The 15,373-nt window shown below is 41.0% G+C and overlaps 1 protein-coding gene across 2 annotated transcripts in view; it reads right to left on the bottom strand.

The window, feature by feature from the left end:
• Window positions 1–15,373, bottom strand: part of dnah9 (dynein, axonemal, heavy chain 9) — a 211,491-nt gene that overhangs the window by 48,991 nt on the left and 147,127 nt on the right. For both annotated transcript variants that reach the window (XM_050060727.1, XM_050060728.1), the window contains 5 exons: window positions 9,772–9,936; window positions 7,155–7,295; window positions 5,613–5,783; window positions 5,314–5,436; window positions 2,137–2,330 (listed from right to left, as the gene is read on the bottom strand). In XM_050060727.1, coding sequence (XP_049916684.1) covers window positions 2,137–2,330; window positions 5,314–5,436; window positions 5,613–5,783; window positions 7,155–7,295; window positions 9,772–9,936 — 794 coding nt within the window. The remainder of the gene's footprint in view (window positions 1–2,136; window positions 2,331–5,313; window positions 5,437–5,612; window positions 5,784–7,154; window positions 7,296–9,771; window positions 9,937–15,373) is intronic.

Genomic DNA, 15,373 nt, shown 5'->3' with positions numbered 1-15,373 from the left:
TTGCATCGTTAATGTGCGTGACATTCTGGAAACCTGCCTGTGAGGTTTTGGTGACGTGTGCGCACTGTCCCCCGGTCAGCCAAACTTCGGCTTACACCGGCTGCGCTCCCCCTGCGCTGACAGTAGACGTGGTTTCAGTTGGCGAGCTTTTAGCGCACCTTCGGTGAAGCCTTTCGGCACGAAACTGTCACTGCGCCAAGCTGGATCTGTCGACACCTCCCCCTGCTGCGCCGCCACACCCATCTCAGCGCACCTCGGTCTGCCAAACTACCAAACTGAGTGCGCCTCGGGTTGCGCTGTTCTAAACTAGCTCTGCGCAGGGTTCGCCACCCTGCGCTGCGCCGGGAAACTAGAGCCCATACTGTATAAGTCGTAGCTTTGCGCTGGTGCACTCAGCTTCTCCAAAAACATGCATATATCTGACCAATCAATATTTGTCAACTTGCACTTCTACCCACTTACTTATAGCACTGGATCTGGAAGCTCTCACCATTTGCAAAAACTGGCAATCTTTGGTGGCTAACTATTAACATAGCTTGGCAAGTTATTGCACTCTGCCACACTTCAGTTGCCATATTGCATGAGCATCCTTAACTACATCATCGTTTACAAAACGTTCCATACACACGTTTTGTTATTTGTTCCCATAAACATTTTGATTAGTGCAGTTTTAATATTTGTTTTCCAACAGTTAAAAAATTTAGTAAAATATAGAGAATAGAATCGTGACATCAGCAGTACTGAGCAACACAAAGCATTGTGGGAATTAAAGGCAAGGCAGCCATGGTAGAGACTGACTACTATTAGACAATGCAGTTGTGTTTCTATCCTATCTAGCTCAAACACATGGTGGGATGTTGAACGTCTGCTGCACTATCAACTGCTATAACTGCTCTCCACCTGACCCGTAAACATATGTGGTTATCAATTAATCAAACCGTAAACCTGCAAACCAAAGCTGAGTTTCCTATAATGACCATCACTGACAAATGTGTGTTGGTTATACTGAATGTCATTTACGGTAAATATCAAAATATAAAACGTTTTTCTGTTTAAAACGTACAAACACAGTAAGACAGCAAGTACTCACCTGTCTTTTAAGTGATTAAGTCTTAAGTATGATCTCGAGCGCACAGCTGATGTCCGACATGGTTTGTTTGCATGAGCGCACAGCTGACAGGTACATGGTCTGTCTACATGACGTTACACAAGTGCATATTTAACAGATTTAGTGTGGACAGAGAGGCACTTGCTGGCTGTTAGGCATACATATTTGCAGAGGGAAATATTTATACTGGACAGTGTGACTGGAGAGATTTAAATATGTCAGACTTTAACAAATTTTCCTGCTCAAAAGCTGAATAATGAAAAGCCTGAGCACAACAACGCTAATGATATAGCTGCTTTTTGTGTGAGAGAGACAGAAGGACATAGAGAGAGAGAGGGGAGCAGGATGCTAAGTTGTATTATTGCACGTCTCTTAAAATGTTCAGAACACTACTTGGTCAGTTTTGTGACCTGCCAGCTCAAAACCTGCAATATTTTCTAAGACCCTTACTCGAACCGCCCGACGGCATCACTTGTTTGTACGGATTGAGGCCGTTTATTTACTTTAATTTTGCAAGGTAGCTCTACTTTGCTTCCTTGTTTAGCTTCTCTCTCAGGGGATGTTGCACTTGCTCTTTGACCGGTCCATTCTTGTTTTTTGTCTGTTAAAGAAGTGGATGCTACTACCCAGAATGCAATTCTCCATGATGTTATTGCCTATTCTCTATATGGGTAGCTCCAGGCATTGCTGTATGTATCTCTTTACTGTGTTTTAAATTTAAGATACAATATCCAAGTAGAGACTGCATGTTAATATCTGGAGAAAATGGAATCTAAGTTTGATACAATGAGGTTTCTAGACAGAGGTTGGGGGCTAATAATTAGGCTCAGCAATTATACTTAGAGAGCCGTGTAATTGCGCTACTTCTAAGCAACAGACAACAACAGTAGCAGCAGTGAGCACAGGTACCGTCTCAACTCAAACCATAAGCCAAAGGTTAAGCTGTTTAACCTTTACCCTTTCACCAAACAGCTCAGGTCAGTTCACAGATCACAGAGCAAAGGGTGAGCAGTGATTCCACCTCTCACCTGACGGCGTACGTCATGCGGTCAGGCCTCAGGGCCCTCATCATGCACAGTCTCTGGAGAGAGGTTTTGTTCTTCCACTCCTGTGGGAATTTCTCTTTTTCTGGACACTCGGACTCCACAAACTTCTTCCAGCGTTTGGCTGAGCCCTCGATGTCTCGGTCCAGGTTCCTGAACTCCTCCATGGAGCACAGGGACTGGTGGGTGGGGAAAGAAAAATGATTCAAACAGAAAAACTACTGTATTTGTAAAAGTGCTGCTACTTTGTGATCAGTGATGCGCACTTTACAGTTTGACCACTTCAGAAACATTTCACAATACACAGCAAAAGGACTAACTTTGTTTGCAAAAGTTGGTAGAAAAAAAGACACACAAAAAAAACAACAGAAGAGTGCTTATCTTTCCTCACGCCAATATAAATAATATTTATTCAAACGGAAATGCTGAGTAAACACGATCCCTTTCATAACGGGACGGGGGGTGTGGGAGGACTGAATATGCATCCGTTGCAGAAGCAGTAGGGGCTTCATTGTGATGCCCCAGCTGACAGACACCTTATCTCATCTGCGGAGAACAGCAGTGTCACGCAGTGCAGCCTCGAGCAGGTGCACACACTGACAAGAATACACACACATATGCAGTGTGAACGCTGTCTCTTGTACTATATATACTAGGAGCAGGGTCCTGAAACCCTCCCACAGCAGACACATAGAGTACAAGGTGTCATGGAGGAAATATCCATGTGAATCCATATAATCTACTTTTCTACAACCACTCACCACTGGGCATGAGGTGGTAAGGCAGAGTGAGGCAAAGCGGCTCAGCACACAGTCCATCACTTCAACTCAGTTTGTTTAATTACCACAGGAGGTTGGCAACCTCTGAGCTGTGGTGAGGGAAGAGTACACTGGGTCTTATGGGATTCCTGCTCTGCTAATATCATCAAGAGGGCCAAACAATCAGTGGATCTTACCCTCCTTTAAAGCTTTCCAACTGATTATGTTTCCAATTGCGATAAGAAAATCGAGTGGCAGAATTTGATTAGCAAGGCCTTTAACATCCACAGTAGGTTGAGTGCAGTTGGAGAAAGGCCGTCTCCAAACCCACACGGGGGTTTAGGTTAAGTTAATATTCTAGGCGGTACAGATTGAAAAATTCATGAGTACGAGAGGCTAAAAAAACATGCTGCCGTTAAGGTTTAGTTTGCAGCTAAACTGATCTGACAAGAGAGGGAACCTCTGCTGCTTGACGTCCACAGGGCTGCATTGCCAGTCGTCTGTTCTTTAAGATGAAATACGGGTATGCAGAGCTGTTCTGGTGCCCTTTCAATGTTAAAACGCACTGGGGTCACGGAGCAAAGCCGGTCCCCGGAGAAGCACATGCTGACAGAGTGGAGGTCTAGGTGAACCAGAGAAAACAGACTTTAACTACGCTCCCAACTCTTTAAGTATGTTTTAATGCAAAGTTGTTGCTGGGAGACTGGGGTGCACAAATTGCATCATGAGAAGCAACTCCACTACTATGAAAAGCACCTAAGTGCTTAAATAACTTGAGGGATTTAGTAGTGCTCTCTCACAGTTTGGAAATACATGGCAGTCGATTTAATTTTTTATTAGTGCAGGTTGTTTTAGAGATTTCAACACTGAGGGGACTCTATTATGGAATTGTATTTGCAGGGCTGCAGCAACAAATCGATTAAAATCAATTATAAAAATAATTGTCAATGAATTACATCACTGATTAGTTGGTCTATGTTATGATGCATGGCACGCGTTGTTGCAACGTCTCCAAAGGTGGCTCAGTAAGCCAGCTAATGCCACACCATGTGTAGCTCATGCAATTAATTACAGGAAATGACCTCATCTCCTTTGTCTCTGCAGCAAGGCTTTGTTGCAAAGAAATTCAGGTGTTTAGACACCCTGTCTCTAACTAGTGATGTGATTATTGTAATTAGCGTTACCGAGAGAAAACAGAAGATATTTCTGTCCATTACATTTGTTTTTATTTTTTAATTTTTTTTAATTTGCATTTTTGAGGATTATTTAACATAAGACTGAAAAAGAGGGTAACAGAGAAAAAAGAAAACACATCAATACCTACATAAAATATAAACAAAGACAGGAACAGTATCAGGAAATAAGTGACCATTATATATGATGATAAATTAAGAAACTTAAAAATAAAAATACATTATTTAATATAGTTAAATAGACCCATAAATTTACATACATCTGTTTTTAAATTAACCTGTAATTGCGTGTTTGTCAGTCAGACACAAACCTGCTAGAGATGGCAGATTTAGCTCATGCTAATTGCTGAAATTAGTACTGAAACACAATGGAGTTTTATCTTCATGAAAGAGAAAATTTTTTTGGGATGTTGTGAACAACTTTAAATTGTTTTGTGGAGATCTCTGTTAGAAAGTTTTGCACTGTTTTTTTTTTTTGCAAGGAAATAGTTTACATTTACAATCACACCAACATTCAGTCAGCTAACTGCTATGGAACAGAATATTATGTGAATGTGAAAATTATGTACAGCAATATTATTGTGCATCTGGGCTCTGACCTTTACATTGTGACAACACTGTGGTTAAGGTATGGTTAGGTTCAGGAACAAAAACCACTTGGTTAGGATTAGGCAAACATCATATTTTGTCTTTAAGTACCCAGTTTGGTTGCAACAAACAGGAGTGAAAATGTCCCAACCTATTGTTAAAAAATACTTTTGCTGGTCTTGAACAGTGGTCTGCTGCTGTCTGCTGCTTGGCAGCTGTCTCACCTAGGTGTCACACTATCCACCTTCCCTTTCTCCTCCTGTTGAGGAACTCAGCTCATACACATGTAATCTGAACTACGTCATACGTACAAAAGGTACAAATGTTACAAATTCTTGGTTTGCACAAGTGTACAATGCCAAAATTATCTTCTGTCGACTGGGCTGCAAATCCTCACATTTTCACATCACAATATGCTAACAATTAATGCTTGCAGTTTTCCTTGATAAAAGGACCATATAAAGATTAATACATTTTTCAAATGTTTTTGAAGCTTAATTTTCTGTCGACTGACTATTCAATGAACCAACTAATTGTTTCAGCCACAGTTGCAGTCACTATCTACTGGTGGTACCCTTTTGCATTTCACATCATTCCATTTCAGTATCATTGCCTCTCTGTACCTTGATCCCTCCCCAGGAGTGGTTGGACAGGAAATCCACCGGTGATATTACACCTGGTTGCACAGGGTATCTCAGGAGGAAGTCCAGCTCTGCAGGATTTATTTCTTTATTCATCAACAGGATCTGGGGACACAACAAACAGGAAGGACTTCTAAGTGTTGTATTTTCAGCACAAACCACATTTCCTTTCCACTTGATTAGGTCCAAACAGGGCCGCTGGTCTCAGGAGCAACTGATTCAATGGCAAGCTTGTTCTCAAAACAAACCATGCAGAAGATGAAACCCGCTTCCCTCCCTACCTGGAAGGCGAGCTGGGCGATGTACGTGAGCTTGTCACATTCAAATAGGCCTCTGGTGGTGTACTGGAAGACTGAGGAGGTGATGCTGTCAATTAGGTTGGACACCCGCTGCTTCAGAGCCTCATCCGGCTCGGCCTTCAGAACTGCTTTCTGGAAGACCACACTGAATGCCTGGGGACGCACAGGAGCGGGTACAACACTCAACACCGGCTCAGTATCTGACATCAAAGTGTTACAAGTAACAGTGCTGTTGAATACAGAGTCACTTAAGAGTTAACAAAATAGAAAGCAGTGGTTAAGTTTATTAACAACTGGGTTGTGTTGATACATGGCTAATGTTGGCCTTTAATTGTCTAAAGATGCACTAATCAATGCATCTTTGGCTGTCAAAGGAATGGAAATATATGGAAAAATGCACATGTAGTGGACTGACTGAATGTGGAAAAAGACATTTGTTGAAATTGCACTTATTTTTTTTTTATCTCAGGCTGTTCATCATTCATTTTCCATAACCGCTTATCCTGGTACAGAGTTACCAGACTCTCATATGGGCTGACACAAAGAGATAGGCAACCACTCACATTCCCACCTATGGGTAATTTAGAGTCGGAAATGGTCAGAGGTGAGAGGCGAAAGTGCCAACCACTACAACGCCGTGCCAACCTCATCTGTCATGTGACCTTTTAGAATGTACTTGTACTTCTTTACACCAAAAGAAAGGGAACATTCAGAGGTGCTATTTTTGTTTTTTATTTAAAGGTTATTAGGCAATGAATTTACAGGTCTGAGCCATATGAAATCATTTGAGGCTGTATGTGGCTCATGAATTAAAATAAGTTTGACACCCCTGAATTCTACTGTATAATGATGTTCTTTAAAAGGGCTGTTAACAGAGAAAGTGCAGCTCATTCACCCTTGAAATGATTTCATAATATTCAGCTTAACTGTTCTCAGCTTGTGATTATACAGCAAACATCAAGCAGAGCAGGTATAAATTCTGCACATCTACCTACTAATCAAAGGTGCAAGCTCTTGTCTTACTGTAACTCTGTGAACACGTGGGGGTTGGACTGACAGGAAATTGAAACGCTACTAAGGAAATAGAATTGTCATTATCTTCTGCTTGGGTGTCACTTCTGTCACACTTTGTCACACTTTGCTCTAACATTGTGTGAAGAACACATTATAATGTGTTTCATTTCATTCTCAAGGTCAAAGGTACATATACTCTGAATGTGTTTTCATTTGATTATGTTGGGAAATAACTTGGGCCAGGGCAGCTACCTGCGGAGTCGGGAGTGATTGCAAACCATATCTCAGGCTGCCTCCTCTCAGTGCTCGCTGGCTGACAATATGAAAGACATTATGCTCTACATAACCACATTAGGGAGCCACAAACACAATAAAAGCAGGGCAAAGAGCATAAAACACGGTGAGCAAATGGAAGAAGGAGGGGAGGAACAGAGAAGTGAGTGTAAAGAGGGGTCTCACTGGGGGCCTGTGAGGCTGGGAGGAAACATGGCATGTCAATAGACAGGCTACCTTGAGAGAGAACTGGTACATGGGGTGGATTTTATTGAGGTCGTTCATTATGAAGTACAATAAGGACGCCCGTGCTGCTGCTGGTCGGTAGTGCTCCCGAGCCTCATTGATTTTGGCCTCTGTCACCTTGGCTTCTTTTACCTACAGTAAAGACAGCGCAAACACAAATGGAATCATATTCACAGGCATACATCTGCACACTCATATGCTCAGGGTTCATCAATCAGCTAATGATGAAATTGTGCACCATCCAATAAAACATCCTCAGTGAAGAGCAGAGCTATTCCAATTTCACGGTTCCAGCCAAAATGTTCTCACTGCGTGGAACACGACAATTATGTGCCTTTTTTTTTTTTAAACCAGCAAATGCTTGCGCAATTATGCTTAAGAATGAACATCTGCAAAGGCAGCACTCATCTCCTCACTGACAGAAGGCACACTCTCACATCATCATACAGTACTTTCTCAGAAGTGCTCTGAAGTATCAGAAAGTAATTCTTCTCTGGCAGAGATAACCTGACAGGATCTGATATACCAACCAAAAAACAGATAAAGCAAGGGAAGGGATTACAGTCTGCTAATTACTGTGTAAATATTTTGTACATGGATTACCAATGAAAACCTTACCTGCAAATAGGTAGGTGAAGAAGTACAGAGGATGAGGGGCTAAAACATTTACACCTAGGAAGAACCTCGAAATATTTTACACAGCACCAACCAAAAGCACAAATTATTTTTTTAAGTGCTTAGAAAAAACAAAGTATGCAAAATATAATGAAATATAAAAAACACAACAAAACAAAACCAGAAACACTAGCACACACACACACCATAAGGGATGTTTGCTGGTGGTCACCAGCACTCCATCAATGCAATGCAATCTATGTACATCAGATAATTCGTAAAATTAACTGGAAAGTAAGAAATCAAAATATATCGATGTACAATTCCTCTTGTAAAATGTCCCAGAATTCACCTAAAATGCCTGTCCAAGGCATACTCAAAGTAAGCTAAAAGCTGTTCTTGTTTGTTCCATTTTTAGTATATGTACATGGTCTCATTTGAAAGGTAACAGGGTTTTTCCCAAACAGTCAGAATCCCTGTAAATGCTTCTGTCATTGAGTTATGTAAGTTTTCACACACTGAAATCCATTTGTTTTTCTCGTCTTCGCCTGAATATTTTATTGAAAAAGTTGATGCAGATGACTAGAAATGGGAGGCATTAGCTGGAAACCACAGTGTGACCATATCATAAGGCCCACCTAGTCCAAATTCAATTCAATTCACGAGAAAACCTAAACTGATAAGCCAGTTTTTTTCCCTTGAGCCAAAAGAGGTGTTGATGGTGTTTATCATTTCTGTGCATTTATAACAGTCTATTGTGCCTGTGAGGAGCTCCTGAGTGTCAATGACCACAAGACCCATAAACCATCGGGTCAATCTCTGGCTTTAATTTTTAATTTAAAATGTGAATAACGAATGTTCACTCAATACATGCCCTAGTTGGCTATCGAGGCCATAGCAACAGCACTGGAAGCTCCTATTGGCTCAAGTGAGGTGTCCATTGAAAAGCCTGGAGCTTGCCTCCATTTTGAGATCGGCAAGTTGTTTGTTTACATGCAGAACGAGAGAAATTATGTATAATATTTGGAAAAATATAAACACTTGAAACAATGCAACGGCAGTTTGTAGATATCTATGGATGTAATAATGTGCTTGGACAGCATATTTCACTGATGTAGATCATCTGGACTACTGGCAGTGTGTTAGACCTGGACCGACAGCTGTTTTAAGCAGCATTTCTGTCCGGATAATATCGATATGTGGATTCAAATCATGCATCATAGGTGAGTAATAACTGTTTATACTGTTTGTTTTTTCTGACAGAAGAGTTTATTGAACCTGCTGTGTTGGGTGTATTTTGAAATGGACAGCTGTCAGATTTTTAACTCTCCATACTGTCATAGTTTACAACTAGTCTACACTACAACAGTATAATAGCATTCCTGAACGTCAGTTATGGCTTTTGGTTTCACCGGCCCCACCTAGCCACCCCAGTGAAACATTTCTGGGGGCACCACTGAGGGGTTGAGCAGAAGCAGATCAGCTGCAGAGCACTGATTGTTTAAACGATTCCAACTAGCCCCATTAATTCAGGCATTAATCGGGACTGATGTATTGTGTGTGTATGCAGGAACTGGCCCATAAGCTCAAGTTTTTTTTTGTGTTTTGTTGGCTCTGAAAAAAAAGAAAAAGAAGGAGCACCACACTGTAATTACAGTATAAAAGGTTTGAACAAGGGACCAGGTTTATTTTTCCAGTTTTTCCTATCTTGTTACCCAGTAACATTATTATTGTGCCCCATTATTGTAATGTATGTATTCAGTAATTTCAAAATATTTACAGTGTAATTTATTTCTAAATCCCACCTAAACACAAAGTTGTTAACCCCTTGCACCCCACAGTATTCTTAACTGCCCCTGTACATATATATTTCTTCCAGTATAGGTTCAAATTTTATTGATACCTTTTATGCAGGCTGTAATCTAACGACTTATTAAGAGGACAGAAGTGATGATTAAATAAAAGGAGTTGTAAAGATCAAAGACAACAGTACCTTCTCTTCAATCTCGGCAGCTGTGCGTTTGGTCGTCTCCAGGTTTTCCACCAACTCTGTGTCACCCAGGAAGTTTCCTGAAGCCGAGGACAAACGGGACAGCAGGTTGTCCTCCAGCGTCTTTAGAGTGATCTTGAATCCATTTTGCTGCTTCGTCAGGTCGGACTATCAAACAATGAAACACACAAAAATGTTGAGATTCTACATGTCAGAGGATTTCTCAGATATATGCTTGTTGTCAAGTTCCTCTCTGGCCTTATCATTATAATCTGAGGTGGTGGGAGATGTTCAAGGTGTGGGTCAATATCAGGACATGAATACTGAAGGGCACCTCAAAGGCAGAACTAATCAATATGCTCTGCATTGGCTATCCGGACCCATGAAGGGAAGCGCCCTGGGCTGGATTAGCCAGCTTCCGTCTGGTTGCCGACATCAAACCTCTGCAGAGCGACCTAACCCTCTATGTGATGAGGCCGTCGATTCCAGCATGGGGGGAGGGAGCTTTGATTGTGAATTATACACACATACATATACACTAACACTTGTGCAACATACAACACACACCTACAGTATAAATGATCTGTTACGAGACATTATGTATTCAATTATGAACCAATACACACAGAACCTAATCACAGACACACACAGCTCATTCATAATGGGTTTTACTCACACCTCACCATATGGATTAGTGCACCCTGTCCTCTAATAAAACTTGAACTCAAACAGTTTTTTTAGTCTTTGTTCTGGCTGGGAAAAAAAACCCCAAAAGTGTCTGACAGAAACTTTCGCTTTTTCAAAGCCGGACGTTTGTGAGGCGTCGAGAGAACAAAGTCGACAGGGCACGCTTACTTCTCTTTATTGCTTCATCCTGCTTTGTCCTTCATTACAGTCTGTTGCAGCTCCTCGTTTCTGCTCGATAATGACTTTGCTTTATTGAAGTTTCCCTTAATAGAAGCCTCTGTGACCTATGAATTGTTGTAATTACAGGAGGGTGGGCTGTTGTGAGATTTGCCTACTCTAGTGTTGTCGGTGGCTGATAACAGGCGAGGGTTTTTGAGTGGCGTGATCCCCCGACAGACGGTGGTAATAGGTTTCTGGCAGAGCTGTTTCCGCCCCTGTGTGATCACCGGGGAAGAGTGGGGGCGGAGCTGTTCCTCCTCCCCGTGGCATAATGTTCCCATGACAAAAGACATACTTAGCTCAGATCGCGCCAGGGGAGCAGATAGTTTGAGAGATCACACTGCTTAATTGGTCTCTTTATGACAGTATTTCCTATTGCGGTGATGAGAAGTATTTTACACCATTGTTAAATCTAATTGAGCCTCTGCCTTGTTAAATCCTACATGCTCTGAATTTGACGTTATTACCCACTCTGTAGTTTAAAAGTTCTCCTCTGCCAAAACTGCACAGGAGAAAAAAAAGATGTGATTTGTGGCATTTTAAAGAAAGACCTGACATGTGTGCGCTTCGAGCAGGGAGAAAAATCACAGAATGGCTTTGAGTGGTGGACATTTAACCGTGGACATTTGCCTGTGTGAGTCAACTGTGACCTTCTACATTTGCCCAGACTCAGTGCTCCTGAGGGGAAAAAGCTATCCGCACTAAAACATTCCCAACTGGACCCAGTAATGAGTCAGTTTTTAACGATTAGCTTTCCTCTGGCACATTGTACTTGTAATTACCCTTGCTTGGGAAAAACAAACAATTAACCAGTCAGCAGAACACTCTAATTGGGATTAAAATGAGATATTACATCTATCATTTTTTTAGGCAAATGATTACTGAGTGCCACGGAGCAGCCCTGTTAAGGTAATTTGGGAAGTGGAGCATTTTAGTTCTCATTAACGCACAAGGTCTGGGTACGAATTGTGCCGGAGCAAACGCACACAAGAATGTTAGCGTGCACACTTGTGTGTGTGTGTGGAGGACCAGAGGAGGGAGTTATTGTGGTAAAAGGTTGTAGACTGATCCCCCGTGCTCTCTCCAAAAAGGCAACTTGACATTTTAAGCTCCTTAGCCCGTCTTTGGCTTGGTTAAATGAGAGCTCTTTCACCCGGTAGTCATCTTACAGCTGAGCGGCAACGCTAAACTCATTAAAGGTATAATGATGCCGAGCCGTTCAATGAATATAAACAGGTATCAGTCGCTATCAGTTGGATGATTGTTATCAGCTCGGGTTGTTTACTGGCAACAAAAAGCCATTCAGCGCTTCATTCTACAGGCTGTGTTTTGATAGGAAGGTGCTTGAAGTGTACACAGCAATCCCCACCTCACCCCACCACCTTCAACTTTCAGTGTTAATTAAAATGATAAGTGAGTTCCAGATCTTGTTTTTTTCTCACCCTCCGATCTCAGTGAAATGCTAATTAAACAAGCTTCATTAAGTCACATTTCACTTCTCCATTGGATTTTGCTGAGGGGACATAAGGCTTGAAATAACTCCTGCTCTCCATTTATTAAAGAGAGAAGCTGATTTGTCCGTGGATGAAAGCCTACAGGTCCCAATAAAGCTCTGCCTACACAGGGCCAATGCAAACAAGGACACCTCCGGAAAACCATCAAAATGCAAATAGGATTGTGTTGGAGTAAATCTGCCTGACCCGTTAACAGAGTTCCCACATTATCTTCCGCTGTGATCACTCTGAGACACTGCCGTCAGCCAGACGTGTTCTGAACTGAGAGGGATTTCTGATTCTCCTTTCCCCTCCACTAACAAGAGCCGCATTTAAGGAACAGTGGAAGTGTGTCAATGTGTTGTCTAATTGCTGTGGTACAGTAGCGCCACTGGCTAATCCGTTTCAAAAAGCTGACATGAAAAGCACAGATTGTCGATGAGACGAGCGAGAGGCATCATTAGGTGCTGGAGCTTTGATCAAGTGAATTTTTGCTTAATTACGAACATTTACATTCACACCATACTGTGGATATCGTGACTATCTGCTGCTCATTACTCAACAGTCGACCATGCAGCTGCCAGGAACCTGCTGTACTGTACACAGTGTACTGAGACGGCCAGAAAATGACCAGCTTAAAGCTACAGCTGCTGACGGCTCATCAACTGAGTGAAACAACAGTTCTCTCCTCCTCTCAGTCAAGAGTCCACACAACAAAGACAGTGATTTACATGAAGAGGAAAAATGCACCTTAAAGTGTCTCCTATCTGCCTCTCTTTTGATTTTGGAGAGGTGGATGTATGAACATAAATGAGTCTGCCAAAGTGATAAAAAAGGATGAAACTCCCTTGAGGATAGTATCAAGATACAATTACACAATTCCCGGAGCCTGATGATAAATGGAAGAGTGTCAAAGGAACAGTATCCAGGGTGACTGCAACACAATGGTGAATTGTTAGTGTTTCAAAGGTTCATTTGATTTTCTGATTTAGGATTAATGGATTATTGCCTCCAGGAGTGATTCATCATGAATGGTGCAGAGTAACAAGCCAGGACATTCAATTACAAATACTTTATCTTTTCATATTGTCTAACATTTTTAGCCTGTTGATACTTCAAACTAACCAGTTCATAAAAGCTTTTAAATTTTCTATTTAAAACTATTTGTTGGGTGGATCTGGGTGGATAACTGATGCATTTGTAACAACAGGACAAGCGTTTGACTAAATGAATACATACAGCAGTAGGCAGCATGAAAAATGATAGCCATCATAACTGAACAGAAATAATGACCTTTTAAGATATTGTGTGCAGCACATTTTTACATAAATTAAGACATTAAATCATAGCCATGTCGGTTAGTAATTTTTGTTTAGCAGCAGCCAAAGTCCTGCATCGGGTACCTGACCCGATGGCAGGTGACCCACATAAAAGGTGATATGGGGGTGGTATTTTGTCTTCATTTTATTTCAAGGTTAGGGTTTGGGTGAAAAAAATTAACATATGGGTGAAATGGCAGGTACTGGATGTTAAATATATTAAAATAATAATGAAATATTTTAAAATATATTAGTTTCACATGTATGAAATGTATAAAAATAATCACTTTTACTGTGCTGCCTAACAGGATTATTAGGGCATGGTTATCATAGGATTTGCAATTTCGGGTTGGGCTATAGATCTTTTGTCAGTGCATTGGGTCAGGTTGAGGAACTAAATGGTCATATGTGCGGGTAGAAGGGTGGGTCTAGTATTAGGCATACCAGTTCTGGTTCGGATACGGGTCTAGGAAATTAGACCTGTGTGGTACTATGGCAGCAGCAGCATTGTCAGTTAACAGTGTTTCCCATCATGCATCTTTTTGTACTAGAAAAAAGTCACTGTGCTGGAAAGCAATCCAGTGGATTTCTAGCCAACAGTTAAAACTGCACTTATCTCTCTTTACATCAACAATGAGTTAAATAACTATATGTAATATAGTTATTTAGGGGTGTCTCCTAGTGACATACCCACAAACATTTATTATCTGACTCTGCAGTCCCTTCAGTATTTTAACGTCTTTCAACTCACTGATTACATTTACATGCACAAAATATTCCAGTATTTGCCTTTAATCAGAAAAAAGTGTATATTCCGATTTTCTACCAATATGTTGCCATAGCTTCTGAAAACTAATATCCCACTATTTATTCCTGTTAACATGTAGTCGTGCATACTCTGATGAACGTACCCTTGCTTCTTTGCATCAAAACAAGATTTTTCAAAGTTTTCCACCAGCTGTGGACTTCGACGGAGCAAACACAGCCTCCCTCTTTCATTCCTTTAACCGCCTTTTTGAAAATGTCTGCCTTGCAATGTTTGTGCATATCTAAAAACCTTCTGATATCCAAGTCTTTCACAATGTTTTAAAGTAGGTGTGTTTCTTCTGCCAACCAGAAACGTGGGCTTTTATTTTAGCCATGCATTTCTACCCCAACCTCCATACTACTGGCAAGTTGGTTTGCGTACAACTGTCAGAGCTGACCATAAACAGGCAAGAGGTTATGTGTCACAAACTGCAGTAAAAACCCCAAGTGAGATGCATATTCCAAATGTGCTGTATAGATCACCAAGTAACCCTCAATATCGGCATATCCCACATCTTAATCAGAAAATGCTACATTCGGAATCAGGCCTGATTTCGAATATTGAAACTGAATATTCTGTTTACATGACCCATAACAAAAGTGTGCATGTAAACGTAGTCAGTGTTTTGGTTTTAAAAGCTCAAAACTTCCTTACCAATTTGTTTCAGTCTACCATTCTCATAAAAATCGCTTGTTGTTTTTCCAGTAACAATGCTCTGATGAACCCATTATTGTCTGTTAGAGAAAGATTCTCTATAAATACAGATGGCTGGCAAATCAAAATAAATCATGAATAAATGAGTGGACAACAAAGGCAAATATTCCCATGCAATGCACAAAGGCTCACTGGATCATTTAAAGAGAATGGAAATGATGTAATTCATATGCTATGGCCGTCATAGCCATCAGACCACAACCCAACTGAACACCTACAATATGGAAGACCTGTAGAATTTTTTGTAAACGTAGAAAAGTTATGTTGAAGTGTTTCAAAGTTATGTCTGAAGCCCATTTTTTAAGTATTTTAAAGTATGCACTATTTACATCCCTTTACTAGCTAGCAGCCTTTGCTGGCACATT

This window comes from Epinephelus moara, chromosome 13 (genome assembly GCF_006386435.1).
Source record: "Epinephelus moara isolate mb chromosome 13, YSFRI_EMoa_1.0, whole genome shotgun sequence".
NCBI classification, from domain to species: domain Eukaryota; kingdom Metazoa; phylum Chordata; class Actinopteri; order Perciformes; family Serranidae; genus Epinephelus; species Epinephelus moara.
This window is presented reverse-complemented; position numbering and strand designations above follow the sequence as displayed.